General features: G+C 41.2%; 1 protein-coding gene across 5 annotated transcripts in view; it reads left to right on the top strand.

The window, feature by feature from the left end:
* LOC126248412 (WD repeat-containing protein 6) overlaps positions 1-24211 on the top strand; it is a 293561-nt gene that overhangs the window by 169155 nt on the left and 100195 nt on the right. For all 5 annotated transcript variants that reach the window (XM_049949374.1, XM_049949373.1, XM_049949375.1 and 2 more), the window contains 3 exons: positions 11476-11824; positions 16888-17043; positions 20930-21081. In XM_049949374.1, the coding sequence (XP_049805331.1) occupies positions 11476-11824; positions 16888-17043; positions 20930-21081 (657 nt within the window). The remainder of the gene's footprint in view (positions 1-11475; positions 11825-16887; positions 17044-20929; positions 21082-24211) is intronic.

The following is a 24211-nucleotide window of genomic DNA, read 5'->3' as shown; positions in this document are numbered from 1 at the left end:
TTATGCCAGTTGTAAAACCAAAAACAGTTGGCAGCTGCCATTTCCTCACCACCCCTCTCTTTCGTTCACTTGCTTTGATGAGGCAAACGAGACTTGGTATGTATATTCATGAGGTTCATTCAAATGAAACCTTGTCAGTGCATCTACCTTTGCCTTACATGTAAGGTGGCACCACGTAACTGGGGGTATGGTGGCGCCATCTATTGGTAGAGAGACTGACGCATGCACAGCGTTGGATGTTGCATAGTGCCAGTGTGGTTTCACGCCAAAGAAAAGGTTGTCACACAAGAAGTTATCATCCACTACCAAACATGCAGGTGAGTAAGCAGGAACAATGAGGAATGATTTGATTTTGGGCAGCAAAGGGAGTTGGAGGCCGTGAAATGTAATGATGGATGAATGCTGTGTACGGTGAGCACAGTCTGAGGTGTTCAAGTGTTGTGCAATGGCGCAAACAATTCCTTGAGGGGCATGTGTCACTGGAAGATGATGCTTGTCCTGGACAGGCTCATCACATCATTACACTAGAAATGGTTGTGGAAGTGAATGCTTTATTCTTGGACAACCACAGAATCACCGTGGACAAGATCTATCAGTTACTGGGTATTAGTAAGGGCACCGTCCACACCATAATCCATCAACACTTGAACTGTTGAAAAGTCTGTGCACAGTAGGTTTCCCACCAACTGACCACCGAACACCACAGTACTCGAATGGTGCTGTCTTTGACTTAACTGCAATGTTATCATGAGGAGCAATGCGGCTTTCTGTCCCGTATTGTCACAGGTGACAAAACATGGTGCCACCATTTTGAACCATAAAGTAAGTGTCAGAGCAAGCTGTGGAAACATGTGACTTCACACCTCCGAAGAAATCAAAGGCTGTGCACACCACTTCTGGTATGGTCATGATGTCCTTCTTTTTTGACCACAAGGGCCCAGTGTTGTAACTGTGACCAGGATGGTCGCGGGGTAGCAAATACGGAAGGCGCGAACAACATCACAATGGAAGAGGATGGACACGACCAATGTAGGATGAAACGAATACAACAAGACCGAACAACAGAGTCGCAAGGAAACAAACTCATACACAAACCAGGAAGTAAGCAGTCTAGCGCAAAGCGAGGTGTAATCCGACATAAGCGAGATTAGACTGACTGGCTGAGCGAGTGGCCGGCGTTTAAGTACGCTATCGGGGGCACCACTATTGGCCGCTGGGACCACGTGTTCCACTGTGGCGCCCCCACAGTAAAAGCGGGCCAGGAGGTGTGCGCCGCCACAGCCTAAGACACGATGATGCAGAGACCTCTATGGGTCTTCGACGTCCGTGACACCTGGTGCGGATTCAAATTCCGCAGTGCGCCGTACCAGACCCAGTACTCATCGAGTTCCTGGAATGGCAAACCAGCATCAATGCCCAGCGTTGTCAAGCCAATTTATAGAACCTTAGATGAGCCATCAAGTTGAAATGCAGAGGCATGTTGTCTGATATGTCTGCGTAAGCAGAAGAAACCAATGATCAAAGTCCGAAAACAATTCATTGGACTGTTCAATTAACCTAAACAAATTCTCCAAGTATAACACAAACACAAAACAGTGATCCATCTTCGAATCACAACTACATACAAGAACAATATAGAAAACAATTGAAATAATTTCCTACTAGTCTCTGCAAGAAACTTCTCCGATATACCAAGCCTAATCCAGAGATCAGCGAGAAGATCCAAGCCAGGCTGCTGGGGCGGCAGCTATCCATGTCTACTGGCGGTCGATAAACTGCCGATGTGTGGCCGAGTGCCGGCCTTTATAGCGCTTCGGCAGATGAGTACCTCGGAACTATTTTCCATCACATGATTTGACGTGTGAAAATAGTTCCGGCATCTGCAATGACCTCTTCCTTATGTTTATGTGGGCCGGTAGTGGCCCCTGGTGGCCGCTGGTGTCTTTGCTGTGGTGTTGTTGTTGTGGTTGTTGTGACCGTTCATCAATATTGCCTGTCGGTTGTGTAGTGCTTCGGTGTGCCTGCGAGGTGGGCAACCGCGGCTGCAGGCTGCCAGTTTGGTTGCTGATACTCTAGATGCCATGAGTCTAGTGGAGAAGGCCACAGCATTGTCCAATGGCATTATCCTCCTGCATGATAATGCCTGCCCACACACGGCCAATTGTGGTGAAGACAACTTTGCAGCAGTTTCGGTGGGAAATACTGGAACATGCACAGTACAGTCCTGACCATTAACCATGTGACTTTCATGTGTTTGGACCTCTAAAACAAGCTATTTGTGGATATCAATTCACAACAGGTGACGAAATGTGTGACTGGGTCCAGGCATGTGTCCAACAGCAGCCTACTAGCTTCTTCAAGGATGGAATCAACTGGCTAATGTCACAATGGGATAAATGTTTTGGTGACTATTTTTGAGTAAGTGTACTGAGTATAACTACATTTTTGATTAAGTGTACTGTGTAACTACATTTTTGAGTTAATAAAATCATTACTGTTACTTTACACTAGTGACTGGGTTTCATTTTCTCCGCTCAGGGACTGGGTGTTGTGTTGTCCTAATCATCATCATTTCATCCCCATCGACACGCAGGTCGCCGAAGTGGCATCAAATCGAAAGACCTGCACCAGGCAAACGGTCTACCCGATGGGAGGCCCTAGCTACACGACATTTCCATTTCCATTTTAATACCCCTTGTATGTCATTTTGTTCTTTACTGCAAGGCAATTTAGTGTCTGACTCTGTATGTCAGTGTACCCTCTTACTTCCTTCTAGTAGTAAACTGTATGAAGTGGTGCAGAAACTACATCCACTCTCTGGTCCTAGTAGTTTGATTTTTCCTGATGTTTGTGGTTTTCTGACCAACTGTTATGGTCTCCAAACTCACATCATTGCAACTAGGTTCAAGTTAAATCAGTGTGTTAAGCAAATTAAGCAATCCTGCATACCATGAGCTGCTGACAAGTGTGACTTTTCCTCTAAACAGTGTGCACATCATATGTAGACTTCTTAATCCGTGACGTTATATATTTTGCTTTTGTTTGAGAAATTAGTGCAAAGGCTTTAGAGGCATTTTAGCCTGCCCTGTGTTGTGTGTCAAAAATTGCCAAAGCTCATGAAGTCAGTGGAAGCTGAGTTTCATGATTCCTCTGATGCTGATGTTGTTAGTAGTATTAGGCGCTGGTGTACTCCACAATTAGCTGATGACTTCCATTATGTTATCATCAAATTTACAAGGCACCTGTTTGTCTGGTAGTCAAGCAACATGGGATTCAGTAGTTAGTGATCCCCTGCCCTCATCATCAGTAGAAGTGCACAAACAGAAGTGCTTTATTTGCCGTCAATGTGTCCCAAAGTGAGCAGAGGCTCATGTAATATTTTCCTCTCCCTCACTGTAAAAGGACCCCACAAAAGTCCATGCTGTCAAATTGTGTCCGGATTGTAGCTAACAGCATCAAAGGCATCACGGCCCTTTCTGTATGTCATCTGTTTTGCACGCCACAAACTGCAGAACCTCGCGAATGACCACCTCAGCTGGTGTGTATCAATGATAGTGGTTGTCAGCACATTAAACACTACTTTGCATTGCCCATGGCAGTAGCTGGTGGGGTGCAATGTCTCATGTTGCAACTGGACGTTAATAGTGTGACAGCAGATTTCCAATTGGATACTGATTAATGAGGTCACATGACAGCGCATTGGCTCCCCGCAGCTGTGGACTCTCAACACAGAGTGGTGACATGCAGTGGCCAGTCAGTTCCACTGCAGGGTCAGAATATAGTCCAAGCTAAGTATAAGAATATAGCCTGGCATCTAACTTTGATGGTAGTCACCACTTGGATGGCATCTAACATATTTAGTTTAGACTCTTTTGCACTTCCTGGTTTTCAAATTCAGGACCAGTTTAATCTAGTTTCAACTGTGATCCCATTCACAAAACTTGAAATGTTGTGTGCACAATTTAAGCAACTCCCTGAACCTACATTAGGTTGTGCACCAGGGTTCCAGACCCACGTATCCTTAAAGCAATCGGTAGTGCCTAAGTTTTATAGAACTCATCCAGTGTCTTTCTCCATGCGTGAGCAAGTTAAAGCAGAGCTACACAGATTGCAAATTGTGGATGTTATATCCTGAGTAGCATCTAGCCAGTGGGCGATGCCTGTGGTCAAAGTTAAGAAACTTTATGGATCCCTTCATATTCGTGATGGTTTTATGTCTAAAGTTAATGCTCAAGCAAATGTCGATTTGTATCCACTTTCTTGGCCGGAAGAATTGTTGGCTAAATTGGCTGGTAACCATTATTTTCCCTGATTGAACTTGCTAGCACCTATGTTCAATTGCATGTAGATGAGCAGCATATGAAATTGTTTTTAGTGATTAATATGCCATTTGGCATGTATTGTTTTGATGGTTTGCTATTTGGTGTTGCAAGTGCTCCTGCAATATTTCAGAGATACCTTGAGCAACTTGTTCAAGGTTTCCTCAAATATGTTAATTACTTAGATGACTTGTTAGTTGCCAGAACCATGTGGTAGCAGTGGCTGTGCAACCTAAAGATGTTGTGTGAGTGACTCCGGGCCCATGGTCTATGTTGTCGACTCGAGAAATACTGTTTCTTTGAGGAAATGTCAAGTACATGGTACGTATATTAAGTAAAGATGGGTTCACATTCACATAGGATCACATGGACACAATCACTAAATTACTGGCTCCAAAGGACCTCAAATAATTGCAGTCATTCCTCAACAAAGTAAATTATTACACCAAGTTTATTACCAGTTCAGCCCACATTTCTCCTTCACTCACTCAACTGTGTAAAAATGGTGTTAAATTTATGCGGGCATGCCAGAAGGCTTTTGTGCAACTTAAAAAGTGCCTTTGATTGGGTCCTTGTTTAGCGGTGTTCCATCCTGGCATGCATTTGATGCTCGCCACTGATACGTTAGATTGTAGCATTGGTGCCATGCTGTCTCACAAATATGCTGATGGCTCAGAACTGTCCAGTGCATTTGCTTCTAAAACATTAAATGTGGGCAGAGGAATTGTTTACAAATAGAGGAAGAAACATTGGTGTCTGGAAGTTTCACATGTATCTCTACGGTACTAAATTTCATCTGATTACCAACCACTGTTCAGATAAAATGGCAGAGTGGTTGCAACAGTGGGCATTGTACTTAAGGAACTACAGGGTGTCCTTACTTTAAGTTCCAGTTTCAAAGTGCTGTAGAAAGAGAACCACTGCTCAGAATGATGCCAAATTTGAACACCATATTAAGCATCAGAATATGCACACCAAACGACAGACAGCACATGTCTGTTCCCCAGTTTGCGTCCAAGTCATCCAACATGTCTGTCTCCATGAAGGATTGCGTGCTGCTGGTAAAGCTTTTGTTACAAGAATGGTGACTGTGTGCCAGTAGCCCTGCAGAAGTTCCAGCCACTCAAGGGTATGATAAAGGGCATTGGTTCAATGTCTACTAAGGGTTTGGAGAGAATGATTAAAAAAATTCAAAAACACAGGTTTTTTTTTTTTTTTTTTTTTTTTTTTTTTTTTTTTTTTTTTTTTTTTTTTTTTAAGTGTGTTGTGGCGGAGGGAGGAAAGCAGTTGATCCTATGTCTGTTGATGTGTGGCCACAGCATTACAGGAGGAGCCAAGCAGTGGTGTGCAAACATACATTGCATGGGGATTTGCCCAAACATTGGACATGTCTGCAAGCATGGTGCATAAAATTCTATGAAATATTCTGCATCACTATCCACATGAAATCACCCGTGTCCAGAAGCTGCTTCCTGCTGACCTGCGAGGAAGACAAATGTTCAATCTGGAATTTCTTGCTCACACTGAAGTGGACAATGAATGGCCATGGAACATTCTGTGGACAGATGAAGTGTATTTCTGTCTCCATCTCCAAGGACATGTCAAAATGCAGAATTGCAGAATATGGGCAACAGAAAACTTGAATGCACATAAACCAGTACCACTTAATTCTGCAAAGGTGACTGTGTGTTGCAGGTTGACAGCACCCATCATTTCCCTACAGCATGGCCATCCAGATCATCTGATCTTATTCTGTGTGACTTTTGGCTGTGGGGTTAACTGAAAGATGTTCTGCTCAGTGCTCCAATTATGAATGTAGCTGAACTGAAGGCATGCATTGCAAATGAATTCTGAACATGACCCCAAAAACACTCCAATCTGTTGTGGAACATCCTATTTCTTGACTTCAACTTGAGGCAGAAAATGGTGGACAGCATAGCAAACATGTCTTGTGCCAGTCTCAAGACAATTAAAAATTGATGTTATTTTGCTTTTTATGCAGTTTTTGGCCCCAGGACAATTAAGAACTGATGTCGTCATTTTGATTTTTGTGCAATTTTTGGTATGAGGACAATGAGAAACTGGTTTTTCCCATCTGATGTGATACAACATTGTCAATGTGGATGGGCTTACCAAACTAACAGTGCCACAAGTGTTGACTGCAAAACTTGTGCAGTCAGGTACATTGATAGTGTAATGTGCAACTCAAGCCATAGCCACTATATTGTGATTCATCTGTTATTTCTAACCAGTCTCATTTACATTAACACTCTTACAGTACCATCTGTTGGTGAAACTTTTGTTACATTTTATTGTTCCATGATTTTTTCTTCTGTGTCAATATTATTTTCAAATTTGACATCATTCTGAGCAGTCAGTCTCTTTCTACTGTGTTTTGAAACTGGAACTTTAATTATGTACACCCTATATACCTATGAGGGCCATTACTGGCCCACCACGCAGCACTCCAAAGCTGTGCAGCTCAGATGCTGACTTTGATAAGTCTAAAGTGTTGTGTTTCACATTAGGTGCAAATCAACAACATGCCCTTGACAAGTTTCTGATTATGGTGTGTGAAATAACAACAGGAATGGACTGTGATCCACTTCTCTGTAGGGTGTTGTCTGCTGTATGGTGAGGTTGGCCATAGCACTTGCCTATGGACATCAACCCCAAATGATGCACCTGTTTTTCCTTATGGCACTTGCTTAACATCATTGATGAGATCATTTTGTTAGCTATGGATAGTGCTGAATGCTGGGTTGTAATTCCTCCCATGCTCCGCCACCACATGCCAAAACTCCTCCACACTTCACTTTGGGGAATGTACAGAATGAAGGCAATAGTGAGGCATTGTGTATTGGTCTGGGTTTGACCTCACCATTGAAGGCACCATCTAGAAGTGCTATGCCTGTGCCCGCAACTACACACATAAAAAAAAGTTTCGCATCACCCTGGTTCCCAGAACTCCTGAAGGTAGACGTTGACTGTGGATATCGTATCACAGACACAGTCCCCCTGACTGTTCAGAGATGTCACTAAACCCACCCAAAGATGTGAAAAACCATGCATGAGCATTGCCTATTAGATAGAGGGGGTCTGACAGCCAATCAGTTCCAGTCATTCCACCAGAGAGGAGGTACACGGCTCGTGTTGTCTGTAGTTCAGTGATGTCTAGACAGTCAATACCGGGGTTCGATCACGTCCGCATTGTTACTTTGTGCATGGAAGGGCTCTCAACAAGGGAAGTGTTCAGACGTCTTGGAATGAACCAAAGCAATGTTGTTTGGGCATGGAGGAGATACAGAGAGACAGGAACTGTCAATGACATGCCTCGCTAAGGCCGCTCAAGGTTTACTACTGCAGTGGATGACTGCTACCTATCAATTAGGCTCAGAGGAACCCTGACAGCAATGCCACCATGTTGAATAATTCTTTTTGTGCCGTCACAGGACATCATGTTATGACTCAAACTGTGTGCAATAGGCTGCATGATGCGCAACTTCACTCCCAACATCCATGGCGAGGTCCATCTTTGCAACCACGACACCATGCAGCGCAGTACAGATGGACCCACCAACATGCTGAATGGACCACTCAGGATTAGCATCATGTCTTCTTCACCAATGAGTGTTGCATATGCCTTCAACCAGACAATTGTTGGTGACGTGTTTGGAGGTAGCTCGGTCAGGCTGAATGCCTTAGACACACTGTCCAGCGAGTGCAGCAAGGTGGAGGTTCCCTGCTGTTTTGGGGTGGCATTATGTGGGGCCGATGTACACCGCTGGTGGTCATGATGGTGCCGTAATGGCTGTATGATATGTGAATGCCATCCTCCAACTGATAGTGCAACCATATCAGCAGCATTTTGGCAAGGAGTTCGTCTTCATGGACAACACTTTGCACCTCTTATCATGCACATCTTGTGAAAAACTTCCTTCAGAATAATGACATCACTTGACTAGAGTGTCCAGCATGTTCTCCAGACATGAACCCTATCAAACATGCCTGGGATAGATTGGAAAGGGCTGCTAATGGACAACATGACCCACCAACCACTCTGAGGGGTCTATGCTGAATCGCCATTGAGGAGTGGGACAATCTGGACCAACAGTGCCTTGATGAACTTGTGGATAGTATGCCACAATGAATACAGGCATGCATCAATGTAAGAGGATGTACTACTGCGTATTAGAGGTACTGGTGTGTACAGCAATCCGTACCATGACCTCTGAAGGTCTCGCTGTATGGTGGTACAACATGCAGTGTGTGGTTTTCATGGGCAATAAAAAGGGTGGAAGTGATGTTTATGTTGACCTCTATTCCAATTTTCTGTACAGGTTCTGGAACTCTCAGAACCAAGGTAATGCAAAGCCTCTTTTAATGTGTGTATTTGGCCACTGCACTGCATGCCCTGATCACACTTGGTAAAGAGTACATGTTGATTTTGATGGTCCATTCTGGGGAGCAGTGTGATTGATACTTGTCGACGCTCATACCTTGAAAGGAATGCATTTTAGAGCACATGTTTACTGGACTTTTTTTTCATGTTTTGGTCCATACTACGAGTTCCCAAAATATGGGAAGGAAAGCACTTGCAGTAGAAGAGATTTGTTTCACAGTATCAAAGATGAAGAATTGATTGCAGCTCCTAAGTAATGCATTTTTAACCCTATGTTTACTGAGACTTTTTCGCTTCTACTATCGTGTACTTTCAACTGTATGCATTTACACAATTAATTATGACACACCCTGTATATGACACTGATGATAACAGTTACTATGGCAGCAGCTATCCATGATGTGTCCATCATATTTGCGATAGAGGAGGCACCTTCTACCCTGATTTTCAGCAATGGCCCTCAGTTCATGGCATATGTGTTTCAAGACAACTGCTCCTTTCCGTTCTGTATCCAATTCGGAAGGGCCAGCAGAAATTTTATGCGGGCGAAATTTTACTCTCTTTGACCTGCTACATCTGACACAGTTGGCCCACCACCCATGTGCACAGCTGTATTATGGTGTGAGCTTCCATGTGTAGGCTCGTAATTTTGGCCACAAACCCGGATTGAAACAAGGCGTCATTGTCAGCAATAGCGGATGAAAGATGTTTGAGGTTGTGGTCAGCCAGGAGCACTTGATAATATCGGAATCAGGTCAATCTGTAACATAATGTACCAACCCATTTCCCTACAACCACTGAATGGGCATGACCTCTGTGATAACTGTAACAATGGGCCAGCCCATCAGCCTACCTCTTACCACTGCAACTTCTGACGTTGTGTTAGGCATCGACAGGAACTCGACAGTAAATGGTGATGGGAGCCAATGCAGGTGATACCATTTCAGTCCCCTACACCACTGCTGGCTCCCACCCCCACCACCACCACCACCACCACCACCACCACCAACCCAACCCCCCCAGCCGTGACCTTGTCCCCTCGCCTTCAATAGAGGTTGAGCATTTTTGGACTGTGGTGCCCAAGGAAACCAAACTATTTTTCACAAATCTGTCGCATGTGGCACTTCCCTGCAGGCAGGCCCAAGCTGTGCCCCAGATCATGTCAATTGGCTGGGATTCCCACAGATGGCACTGCCATCCAACCCAGCCGATCACATTGAGGACATACTGCTGGAGCCTTTGGGGAGGATTCCTGCATCTCCATCTCCCCTTACTCCGTGAAGCTGGAAGTGTCCAGACCTTTTCTACCACTATGTGCCAGTTAAAAGGGGGGAGTTTCAGTATCTAACGGTGACTCAGATTTCCCATCTAGCCCAAGTATTTATAGGGAGAACATGTCGGAGATACTTGGGCTGCATATGATGGACACAGCTAGTGTCTGCATTAGGTGCCACAATTGCAGCAAGAACATCATTGGCATTGCCCTCCAATGTGTGTATCCCACTAAATATCACAACTCGGTCACCCCAGTTAGTATTTTGATAGTCTGTGAAGCCTTTAGTTACGTACCATAGAATAGTAGAGTCCTGACCTTTCCCAATTTACATTTGTGAGTTGGATTGCTCCCTGAACTGTTGTATGTGCTTAAGACAACTTTACTAGGTTCAGGACTTGTTTTGGGTATCCTCTCACTTTGTGAACTCCACTTTCATTGACCTCATGAACTCTGCCAGTGCGAGTAATCATAAAGTGAGTTCTACCAATACAGAGTAGGAGAGAAAATTATCAAACCATCTGCTCAATCAAATCCACACCCCCCTGCAGTTCTTCAGTGTCAAACCAACACTGGAAACTATGGTTGAACTCTGCAGGTGACATTGCAGTCATCTTGTGCTGTGCTCATATAATAGGTTTAATGCTGTATCTGACCCTCTTCTCTCCAGAAATTGTACACACCTCACTGTCATAGCACCAGTGCATATGTGCCAACATGCCACAGTATGAAAAATGCATTTCATGGAGACCAATTATTCTGTGCTCTTTGAGTCTTTCACATGCTGATCTTTTTGATGCTGAGAAGATGTCCTGTCATTTGCTTTTATGCTGTAGCTTCATGTGACTGCTCTTCATATGACTGATTTTCACTGACAGAGCATTGTGTTACACTGACCTTTTTCAGTCACATGAGAGAGCACTGTTGTGTCTACATATACACAGTCTCTCTCCAGGGTTGGTAATCTACGAACAGCATTCTACACCTCCTTTGTGTTTGAATTCATTTTTGCCAATCTTTCCAGGTGCTGCAGGTTTCACAATATTAGTGTATTTTAGGTCATAACTTCAAGATAAATGTTGTTATACAATTTGTTCAACTGGGTTTGGAACATTGTAACAAATTAAGAATTATAAATGTACAAAAAATTTTGAGCTATATGCACTAATTTCTTTTGTATGTGGTGAGACTGTAAACAAACGAGTTTAAATAACTGAATATAGTAAATACGTTTACTGTTGTGTATACATGACTTTTTTGTACTTTCTGTATGTTGGTTTGTTCCCATACTTGACTGCCATATCTTGTATATTATTTATTTTGAGCATCATAGGTTCCTTGGTTAGACTGTTAGCAGCTTTATGGTTTTGTGTGGAAATATGGAATGTATATTCAGATTGTGTTTTATTTGAAATGATACTGACTAGCACAGTTGTGAACTGAATGTCTTTATTTATTTATTTGTTTGTTTGTTTTTGTAGGTTGTCGGTGGAAGTGATGGGGGAGTTATTGCATGGCCATTTAATATGTGGAGAGAAGAGAGTTTGAATCATGCACAATTGTCTTTCCACGGATGCTTAAACAATTCAGTTAATCATGTAAATCATATAGATGGCATCATACTTCGCCGTATTGTTATTTTAAAGGATAACCATGTAGTGGCATTAACTAAAAATGCCGCTCTTTGGCATTATGATGACTGCCATGGTGCCGAATGTAAATTTACATTTGACTGCAAAAGATTTTCAAATATATGCCTTCTTGACATCTCACCATCAAGAGCTTTGCTTGCTATTGCATCATGTGATGGTGAAATTCTTGTTATGAGTGGTATGTATCGTAATATGAAACACTGTTGTTAATGAACGGATTTGTTAACAGGTTGTTTCATCTGTGACAGAAATTTTATTTGTATGAGTTACAGTTATTTTTAGTATGTCATATTAATGGAAGCCAGAGGTGGGGGAATTAAGCCTCAAGATTGACAGTGGGCAATAAGGAGAGACAACATACTTATTAAAGTGAAACCTGTGTTTCATCCCAATTTTTTGTGCTTACTCAGTCTCTTAATTCTTATGGAATAAAAAATTAAAACACAGTACCTATTTTAAAACTTCACACATTCAGCAACATACAATTATAGGGTTAAGGAGTTGGTCTTACTAGTCCTTCACAAACTTGACAGTAAAAAAGTGCATAATATGATGAATATGGTGAAATATATTTATAATTATTAAAAGACATATGTTAGTTCTTCATATGCAGAGGGATAGAAGAAAGAAAGGTATGTTTAATTCTGTGGAGATACCCTGTAGGGTAACTTTGCCAATGGAAACTATACACCAAGTTTCATAACTTGTGTTTTGACACAGCTACAGTTGAATTGCACAACACCTTAAATTATAGTAAGTTTTTGTAGAATATATAGAGGCATAACACATATGACAGAACTCCAGAAGAAGTTGAAGTTAGCAATAAAATTTTAAGGGAATGTGACAATGCTTTCTGTGTACCTTTTCTATTCTCACCTCATCCTTTGACTGAGGAGGCTGGATGTGTTAGCAGAACACCAATATGCCAATATGAACATTTTCCTGGAAAATCTGTTTATGTCACTTTTAACCATGTATGTTACGTTTGTATAATCTGTGTCATTCAAGGACATTGTTGTCATTCCTAAAGAAACAACTGCCTATTCAACCAAGAATTCACCTGGTGCCATACCTAAGAAATCTTAAAGTAAGATCCTTGAAGGATCTGGACAATCCCAGATTCCTTAAAAAAAAGTACCAGAGAAAAAAAAAATGTTCCTCACTGTTTCTTTTATATTACATTTTTCACTGTTCCAGCTGGGCAGTGGCAGCATTGAATACATCAGTATGCTTGGCTGTCATACATAAAATTGTTAAACAGTGTCTACCATAAGGGCAATATATTGACAATGGACACCTTCAGAATGTCCATAACACAGAGCATTTATGCTGAAGCTGGTGAAGGTGCCCTTTTCATCTAGCACAAATTATTCATAGTGTCATGAGTATCGACTCGTGTCAACCCTATATTATCCAGATTTTAATCTCAATTCATAGTCATAAATGTGTTTTTCAAAGTTGCAGAAGGCCAAGAAAGTAACTTTCATTTCAAACAAAGAGACATCTTACAAATATAAGTATTGCATACACGAATTAATCCAAGATTGGTTTATGTACATATACTGGTTACTGCTGAGGTTCTTTGTTCTGAATAAACAAATAAAAGAACAATAAATCATATCCTTCAGACTATGCCTTTAGATAAGCTTTTTACACTAAGTTAGATACACACTGTAACTTGGTGAATTAGGTCAAGGGGGCATTGTTGGGGATTCAGTTATTTTCCCTTAAAATGTCTGAGTTTTGCCTTCTAAATGAATTCATGAAAGATATTTGAGTAGATAATAAAGATTTTTATCATCTTCTGTGATTCCTCATCTGCTCTGATTACACAAATGACCATCAAAAAACTGAGAAATGATGTGTGCAACTAAATGGCCCAGAATGTATAGGGCACCTTTTTCATTTATGGAAAAGAGGTATAATTCTTCTGAGTGCCCTCAGAGCATTGGAATTTATTAAAATTAGGAAGCTGACATAGCAGCCAGTGAAGGCAAAGAACATGCTGTTGCACATTGTTTGAAGGAATTCAGACACATCCTGCTATGGTTGTAACTGGTAGTTACTGAAATACACAGTATTTGGTGTTAATAATATTTATTTTATATTTCATTCTGAACTGGTTTTTGGCTTTCTAGTCAATCCTCAGATAACATAAGACTATATCACTCTGAGACATCAGTTATGTTCCTCCAAGTACCGACAGAATATTCTATAAATGATAGTTTCAGTTAATAGTTTAGTTGCTGAGCAGTTTTCAGTTTCAGTTGATATGTCAGTATCTTGGTGTTGCTCAGCAGTTTTAGATGATGACTTCAGAAAGAAAGAAAAAGTTTTCCTATCAAAAGGCTGCTGGGTAAATTCAGAGGTGTAATAATTGTATATTTGAGATATAAGAGGCACCAAAAAGTTTCTTTTTGAAGGCCGCATAGTCCAGAATCGATATGCCACTCAGGCAAAATTGTCATGAGCATTGAGGCAATCACCCCACTGACACACCAGCACACCAGGATGAAGATTTTTGATTGGTGGAACACCATACCCTGTTGCATGAAGAAGTCTTTAACTGTCCCTCATCTGACAGGAATTATCAACTCTCCAAGGCCCTTTTTAAGGGACTGAAAGCATGATAATCATATGGAGAAAAATCAGGCTAATAGGGCAAGTGTTTGAGTGTCTCTCACTTCAGTTAGTATAACTTCTGTGTTACAACACTTACAATATGCGGATGTGCATTATCATGAAGCAACAGTGCCTCTTGTCAAATTTTTCCACAAAGGGTTTTTGAATAGACATACTGCTGTGTACACACTCTTCATTCTCCAGTGGATATCTACCAGTGTTTGTCCTTCAGCAGCCAAGAGAAGAATAACAGCATGTTGGTCCTGTTTGGATGCATCTGCTAATAATGTCACCATAGTTCATGTTTCTGCACTTGCACCGCATGCTTGCCAAAAACACGTAAATGCCACACTAATACCTTGTCTTCATGTTGGTGCTTGTATGCCCACAATAGAGTCATGCTATGTTGCATAGACAGTACAGTGCTCACCCCTTATAGCAGCAACATGAGCGAGTCAAGACAGGGTTCAGAATGTATGGAGCCATACCCCCAGTATTTTTCTGCTTAAGATTTTGTGCTGACTGAAGTATATAATATTTGGAGCTAGAAAGGATGTTATTCATCACCTGCAATTTTTTTATTACTGATTGGAATATCTTTGTTTTATTTTAGGCATCTGGGGAATACCTCAATGAGTAACAGAATCAAAAAATGGAGACTCCAGATTGGAATATCACCAAAAAGATAGGATTAGGAAAAGGATACAGTGCTACCCATTGTCAAGATGACCAGTAGGTCTCTAGAAGAGCGTAGCATTCCAAAGGATTGGAAAAGGGCACAGGTCATCCCCGTTTTCAAGAAGGGACGTCGAACAGATGTGCAGAACTATAGACCTATATTTCTAATGTCTATCAGTTGTAGAATTTTGGAACACGTATTATGTTTGAGTATAATGGCTTTTCTGGGGACTAGAAATCTACTCTGTAGGAATCAGCATGGGTTTCAAGAAAGACGATCGTGTTAAACCCAGCTCGCGCTATTTGTCCACGAGACTCAGAGGGCCATAGACACGGATTCCCAGGTAGATGGCGTGTTTCTTGACTTCCGCAAGGTGTTTGATACAGTTCCCCACAGTCGTTTAATGAACAAAGTAAGAGCATATGGACTATCAGACCAATTGTGTGATGGGATTGAAGAGTTCCTAGATAACAGAACGCAGCATGTCATTCTCAATGGAGAGAAGTCTTCCGAAGTAAGTGTGATTTCAGGTGTGCTGCAGGGGAGTGCCGTAGGACCATTGCTATTCACAATATACATATATGACCTTGTGGATAACATCGGAAGTTCACTGAGGTTTTTTGCAGATGATGCTGTGGTATATCGAGAGGTTGTAACAATGGAAAATTGTACTGAAATGCAGGAGGATCTGCAGCGAGTTGACGCATGGTACAGGGGATGGCAATTGAATCTCAATGTAGACAAGTGTAATGTGCTGTGAATACATAGAAAGAAAGATCCTTTATCATTTAGCTACAATATAGCAGGTCAGCAACTGGAAGCAGTTAATTCCACAAATTATCTGGGAGTACGCATTAGGAGTGATTTAAAATGGAATGATCATATAAAGTTGATCGTTGGTAAAGCAGATGCCAGACTGAGATTCATTGGAAGAATCCTAAGGAAATGCAATCTGAAAACAAAGGAAGTAGGTTACAGTACGCTTGTTCGCCCACTGCTTGAATACTGCTCACCAGTGTGGGATCTGTACCAGATAGGGTTGATAGAAGAGATAGAGAAGATCCAACGGAGAACAGCGCGCTTCATTACAGTATCGTTTAGTAATCGCGAAAGCATTATGGAGATGATAGATAAACTCCAGTGGAAGACTCTGCAGGAGAGATGCTCAGTAGCTCGGTACGGGCTTTTGTTTAAGTTTTGAGAACATACCTTCACCAAGGAGTCAAGCAGTATATTGCTCCCTCCTATGTATATCTCATGAAGAGACCATGAGGATAAAATCAGAGAGATTAGAGCCCACACAGAGGCATACCGACAATCCTTCTTTCCACGAACAATACCAGACTGGAATAGAAGGGAGAACGGATAGAGGTACTCAAGGTACCCTCCGCCACACTCCGTCAGATGGCTTGCAGAGTATGGATGTAGATGTAGATGTAGAATTGAGTTGTAGATGCACACATGATCTCTGCCACCAGCAGCTCTGACTGCTACCACTGGTAGTGGTGTGGCCACATTACTAGTAGCTGTACATTCTGTTTTTATGTAACATTGTGAGCATCTCAGTTATTCACAGTGTCATCTGAAAATATATTCACATGAAGAGGTGGTGTTCAGTAGGGGGCACCTGTGCAACAGGCCAACCACAGTTTGTTGCAGTATGGCGTGTGATGTTTGCAGGCTTATGCACTTAAAAATAAAACAATAGAAATTGAAACATAAAATTCAGTATTAATGTTTTAAGTTATCAACCAAGAAAAGAGAAAAAATCAATGACTGCAATGTAAAATAACCTTCCCAATAGTTAAGGTTGACCTATGGACACTGGAAAGGTATACAAATTGTTATCAAGAAATCGTAGACTTGTGCATGTTTATTTTGATGAGATATGTTCAAACATGTTACAATGTTTTATTTACTATCTTATTTTGCATTGCCAGATGAAAACTGCTGCAGAGGGGAAACCTTAACAAAACTGGTCGAAGTGCACTCTTCGGAAGGAGCCATATCATCATTGCACTGGGCTTCAGATGACTGTTTATTAGTATGTTCCTCTTCTGGTCCTATGGAGCTATGGAAACTCAAAGCAGTTGGTGGTGAGTACACAATCTTAAGACTGTGTTATGTAGCATCTGCACACATTTTTGTGCCTCTCAGCTTGCTAGTCATGAAGTGACAGGAGTTACAATTTCAGACAGTACTATATTTGCCACATCTTTGATCAAACAATACTGTAGTGTAACAACCATGGTACCATTGATCATTGTCTGTGTTGTACTGTCCATCAGCTGTTTGCTGTGGAAACAAGTAATGAAGCAGTATCTCACCTTTCACAGCTGCTGCTCTTAACTCCTCCTTGGAGCACAGTTTTAATTAGGTTACATGAAACATTTAAGTATTCATTATGTTTGCATGGACCTTGCCGTTGGTGGGGAGGCTTGCGTGCCTCAGCGATACAGATAGCCGTACCGTAGGTGCAACCACAACGGAGGGGTATCTCTTGAGACGCCAGACAAACGTGTGGTTCCTGAAGAGGGGCAGCAGTCTTTTCAGTAGTTGCAGGGGCAACAGTCTGAATGATTGACTGATCTGGTCTTGTAACACTAACCAAAATGGCCTTGCTGTTATGGTACTGCAAATGGCTGAAAGCAAGGGGAAACTACAGCCGTAATTTTTCCCGAGGGCATGCAGCTTTACTGTATGATTAAATGATAATGGCGTACTCTTGGGTAAAATATTCCGGAGGTAAAATAGTCCCCCATTCGGATCTCTAGGCGGGGACTACTCAAGAGGATGTCGTTATCAGGAGAAAGAATACTGGCGTTCTACGGATCGGAGCGTGGAATGTCAGATCCCTTAATCGGGCAGGTAGGTTAGAAAATTTAAAAAGGGAAATGGATAGGTTAAAGTTAGATATAGTGGGAATTAGTGAAGTTTGGTGGCAGGAGGACCAAGACTTTTGGTCAGGTGAATACAGGGTTATAAATACAAAATCAAATAGGGGTAATGCAGGAGTAGGTATAATAATGAATAAAAAAAATGGGAGTGCGGGTAAACTACTACAAACAACATAGTGAACGCATTATTGTGGCCAAGATAGACACGAAGCCCACACCTACTACAGTTGTACAAGTTTATATGCCAACTAGCTCTGCAGATGATGAAGAAATTGATGCAATGTATGATGAGATAAAAGAAATTATTCAGGTAGTGAAGGGAGACGAAAATTTAATAGTCATAGGTGACTGGAATCCGACAGTAGGAAAAGGGAGAGAAGGAAACGTAGTAGGTGAATATGGAATGGGTGTAAGGAATGAAAGAGGAAACCGCCTGGTAGAATGTTGCACAGATCATAATTTAATCATAGCTAACATTTGGTTCAGGAATCATGAAAAAAGGTTGTATACATGGTAGAAGCCTGGAGATACTAGAAGGTTGGAATACTCTCTTTCAAATTCTAAAGGTGGCAGGGGTAAAATGCAGGGAGCGGAAGGCTATTTACAATTCGTACAGAAACCAGATGGCAGTTATAAGAGTTGAGGGGCATGAAAGGGAAGCAGTGGTTGGGAAGGGAGTGAGATAGGGTTGTAGCCTGTCTCTGGTGTTATTCAATCTGTATATTGAGCAGGCAGTGAAGGAAACAAAAGAAAAATTTGGATTAGGTATTAAAATCCATGGAGAAGAAATAAAAACTTTGAGGTACTCCTATGACATTGTAATTCTGTCAGAGACAGCAAAGGACTTGGAAGAGCAGTTGAACGGAATGGACAGTGTCTTGAAAGGAGGATATAAGATGAACATCAACAAAAGCAAAACGAGGATAATGGAATGTAGTCGAATTAAGTCGGGTGATGCTGAGGGAATTAGATTAGGAAATGAGTCACTTAAAGTAGTAAAGGAGTTTTGCTATTTGGGGAGCAAAATAACTGAGGATGGTCAAAGTAGAGAAGATATAAAATGTAGACTGGCAATGGCAAGGAAAGTGTTTCTGAAGAAGAGAAATTGGTTAACATCGAGTATAGATTTAAGTGTCAGTAAGTCATTTCTGAAAGTATTTGTATAGAGTGTAGCCATGTATGGAAGTGAAACGTGGACGATAAATAGTTTGGACAAGAAGAGAATAGAAGCTTTCGTAATGTAGTGCTACAGAAGAATGCTGATGATTAGATGGTTAGATCACATAACTAATGATGAGGTATCGAATAAAATTGGGAGAAGAGAAATTTGTGTCACAACTTGACTAGAAGAAGGGATCGGTTGGTAGGACATGTTCTGAGGCATCAAGGGATCACAAATTTAGCATTGGAGGGTAGCATGTAGGGTAAAAATTGTAGAGGGAGACCAAGAGATGAATACACTAAGCAGATTCAGAAGAATGTAGGTTGCAGTAGGTACTGGGAGATGAACAAGCTTGCACAGGATAGGGTAGCATGGAGAGCTGCATCAAACCAGTCTCAGGACTGAAGACCACAACAACAACAACATGTTTGCATCTTGGGTTTAATTTGTTAGGTACATAATAGGAAATGCCAAATACAAAATTAGTTTGTTTTACTGACAGTCTAAATCAGGAAGATGAAACTGGATTTCTTTTCCTGCAGCTCTTTTGATCTCAGTGAAGATCATTTCCTCTTGTAGCCCTCTGAAAAACACACAGAAAAAATGTATATCCTGTAATAATGTGTACATACACTATGTGATCAAAAGTATCGGGACACCTGGCTGAGAATGACGTACAAGTTCATGGTGCCCTCCATCGGTAACGCTGGAATTCGATATGGTGTTGGCCCACCCTTAGAATTGATGACAGCTTCCACTCTCACAGGGATATGTTCAATCAGGTGCTGGAAGGTTTCTGGGGGAATGGTAGCCCATTCTTCATGGAGTGCTGCACTGAGGAGAGGTATGGATGTCAGTGGGTGAGGCTTGGTATGAAGTCGGTGTTCCAAAACATTCAGATCAGAACTCTGTGCAGGCCAATCCATTCCAGCGATGTTATTGTCATATAACAGTTCACCACAGGCCATGCATTATGATCTGGTGCTTGATGATGTTGAAAGATGCAATCGCCATCCCTGAATGGCTCTTCAACAGTGGGAAGCAAGAAGGTACTTAAGACATCAATGTAGGCCTGTGTTGTGATAGTGTCATGCAAAACAAGGGGTGCAAGCCCCCTCCATGAAAACATGACACACCATAACACCACTGCCTCCAAATTTTACTTTTGGCACTACACACACTGGCAGATGATGTTCACTGGGCACCAAGTGAGGCATCTTTTGGCTTATGAGCAGCCGCTTGGCGATGAAATCCGAGTTTTCTCACCTCCCACCTAACTGTCATAGTACTTGCAGTGGATCGTGATGCAGTTTGGAATTCCTGTGTGATGGTCTGGATAAATGTCTGCCTATTACACATTACAATACTCTTCAACTGTCAGCGGTCTCTGTCAGTCAACAGATGAGGTCGGCCTGTATGCTTTTGTACTGTATGTGTCCCTTCACATTTCCACCTCACTATCACATCAGAAACAGTAGACCTAGGGATGTTTAGGAGTATGGAAATCTCATGTACAGATATATGAAACAAGTGACAGCCAATCACCTGACCACATTCGAAGTCCGTGAGTTCCACGGTGTGCTGCATTCTGCTCTCTCACGATGCCTAATAACTACTGAGGTCGCTGATATGGAGTACCTGGTAGTAGGTGGCAGCACAATGCACCTAATATGAAAAAGTATGTCTTTGGGGTTGTCGAAACACTTTTGATCGCGTAATGTATGTACTATGGAGAGCTGTGACTGGTAATAAATATATTCCACATTTTTCAAAACTCTCCATCAGATAATCAAGTGATAAATTTTTATTTGATGAAAGAAAGTTGATTACTGTGGACTGCATAAAAATTACTTATTTTCTGTACTTGTCAGTGGTATCTACCATATTTCCAGTCACTACATATTGGTTTATTTTCTATTACAGATGAATGTCAATCTCTTACCTGTCTTCAGAAGTTCAGCTTACCAACTAAGAAAAGGTCATCTGTTATGACAGCTGTGATTCATGACAGTCATCTGTTATTTGGTGACAGGACAGGAAACATACATGTTTATGGTTTAATAACCACTGATGATGTAAGTATTATCCCCATGCCAGCCAACTCAGCAAAAGTTTACATTGTAAATTACATCTTTGAGCCACCCCTTCATCCCAGTATGTATTCATTAAACATGTTTAGGCCCAAGATTTCTTATTCATGAAAGTAATGCCTGAAGCTTTTTTGCACATAAATGAGGACTTCATCATGATTATGATGCAGATATATCACCCTAATTTTTGGTGGAGTCCATACAAGGTAGCAAACAATGAAGGGAAACCGTTTCATGAATGAACTCATTACAGCAGGAAAAATCTGAAGTTGGAACACAACCCTATTGCCCATGGTGCCAGAATGGATCATACGTCAGGTTAAAAAATAAAAACTTTCCATAGTTTATGTGGAGTTTGTTTGTACACACATTTGTTCATCACGTTGGTTAGATGGAAATATAACAGAAACAGAACAGTCTTGTTTCAGTGCAGACTGTGAGTGATAAGAAATGTGATGTGCATGAGGTGCATAAGGAGCAGTTTTCTTTAAAAATGAAGCAGTTAATATGGTACAGAAAGTATCATTTTTTTCAATCTTAAAGGCTTTGAGTGAATTCTTTTGGGAGATTTGTGACTTAATAACTAATGTAAGAGTTCAAAAATATTTTTTTTCATTTGGAATTGGCACTTTGTTCCTCCTTTTTTCTACCAGAAGTCTCACATCTTTTTTTACACCTTTTGTTATATTTTTATGCCTAACAATCCTAAGCCTACAAGTCTGTTGTTGATATAGTCCCTCGAGCAATGATACAGTAATCCTGTACATTTTATGTCCTATGAGCAGAAGAGTGGTGAGGCACATCACACAGATTGACAAAGGTATCAGATTTTTGCACCATCATAGCAACAACATATTTGTAAATTGAAATGTGTAATGCTTTGCATGGAGATTTGCCTGCGTCTTCAGTTTCTCTTTTCATAAATGGAACTACTTGTCATTAATTTTATATAATACCTAATAGCACACCAGTCTCTCGTAGAAGGAAGATAAATAATGTAAGATTTTAAAGCCAATCATTGTGAGGCCATTAGAGATAGCGTACAATCCAGATTGAATAAGGATGGATGGGAAACTGTGTGTGACGTATTTCAAGGAATAATACTGACACTTTTTCTGTTGTGAAGCAATGGTACAACAGTATGATAATATTAGTATGGAGATTATGATGTACCAGTTTTCTGAATGTGTGGTTTATATGATTTTCATTATACTTACCACACAATGTTCTTGAATACTTGTGGCACTTAACACTATTATGTAACTCTGTTTACTGGCAAACAAAATTCCAATGCCATTTACCTACCAAGGATTTCAATGCCTTATTATGTATACATCAGTGCAAACAAACAATACACTTGCTTAATAAAGAGTGCTCTTCATTCTTAAATTGCTTTGCTACTGCTGATGAACCATTCCCTTTACTATTATGTACTTTGAACCTTATTTTAAAGTTTCTTCCTATCTCACCCATATACTTCATCTCACAGTATTGATATTTCATTTCATATACTCCTTCTTACCCCATCCAATTTGCACCATTACCAATTTTATGTTCTAGCTTTGCTCCAGTTTATCTCCCAAAATGCGTTTTAACTTATAAACCTAGATCCACATACACATCCTGCAAGACACCATACAGTGCTTGCCAGAGGGTACCCTGTACCACTACTAGTCATTTCCTTTACTGCTCCACTTGCAAATAGAGGGATGGAAAAACGACTGTCTGTATGCCACCATATCAGCACTAATTTCACACTCTTATCTTCGTAGTCCTTATATGAAATGTATATCGAATAGTTTCATCAGTCCATATGAGATGATTCCTCAATATGGCATCACTCTATTATATTGCTGTAAATTTATCTTGTTTTGGTGATTTCTATGTCTTGCCATGGCATTAATCATATCTTTTAAACCTGCATCATAACCGATCATTTTTGACTAAGTGTTCATCTTTGTCCTCAAGATTTAAGAGGGTGGTATTAGCCCTATGCACTGTATAAAAAAAATACAATTTTATGTTTAAATGGGTAAAGGTCTTCAATAGTTTTGTATATTGTCTGTCTTGCACGTCGCCGTTGTCGTCGGTAGCGCATGTTGGCAGCGTTCAATGCAGTTGCCTGTGCGACAGCAGCAGCGCGAATGACCCGCTATGCGCGGGCATCGCTCGCTTTTATACCCGCGGCAGAGCGCGTGACCTTGATAGGGACTTAGAATATTTCACAGTGCCAGCCGCGCGTTATCCCGGACGGGCGCACTAGCCGTACTAGGTGCGCCCGTCGCCTTAGAGCGTAAGTCTGCAGCTGGCGCGCTGCCAAGCTGACGTAGCACCGCCTTATCGGCGGGGTCAAAGGTCAGGCGCTCAGAGAGCTGACGTAACATGCTGTTGCATCCTCTATGCCGACAGATTCTAGATGTACGTTGTTTGGTTTTAAGCTACGCTGCCAAGCTGACGTAGCACCGCCTTATCGGCGGGGTCAAAGGTCAAGCGCTCAGAGAGCTGACGTAACATGCTGTTGCATCCTCTATGCCGACAGATTCTAGATGTACGTTGTTTGGTTTTAAGCTACGCTACAGTTCAATTTATTTATGAAAATATACTGTACAATCTCCAACAAATTTAACATATTCACAGGTACCTTTACCTTTACACCAATTAAAAACAGTTTCATTTACAGATATTTTACGTCTACTACGTGTGGAAAGGAAAAAAGGTGAGGGTGACATATATGTTGATTTTCCAAAGTCTTTATTTGCATTTTCTGTAATATGGTAAGTCTTATAGGCGATGATCCAGACACGTTGGGAACACCTGTTCCACCTCGTAAAATGGCCACTGTCAGCCATCCATTGCCATGGGTAAAGGTAACATCTTAGATATCTGCTGTTCTGGATATGTGATAAAGTAATCTCAGATGAAGAGAACTGTCAAGTGGATGTATAAAAAGGCAAATAAATAAAGGAAATGGCATCACATCACATTTTGACCTCATGTGGGCCAGTTAGGATAAGCAGAAATATACTGATTCTAAACAAAGAGGCAGATGTGATTGTGAGATTTGGAGACAGGAGGAGTGGGATAGAAGGAAAGAAGAAAGGAAATTAAAAAATGA

Source organism: Schistocerca nitens, chromosome 3 (assembly GCF_023898315.1).
Source record: "Schistocerca nitens isolate TAMUIC-IGC-003100 chromosome 3, iqSchNite1.1, whole genome shotgun sequence".
Taxonomy (NCBI): Eukaryota; Metazoa; Arthropoda; class Insecta; order Orthoptera; family Acrididae; genus Schistocerca; species Schistocerca nitens.
Note: the sequence above shows the minus strand (reverse complement) of the source record. Positions and strands in the feature narration are given on the sequence as shown.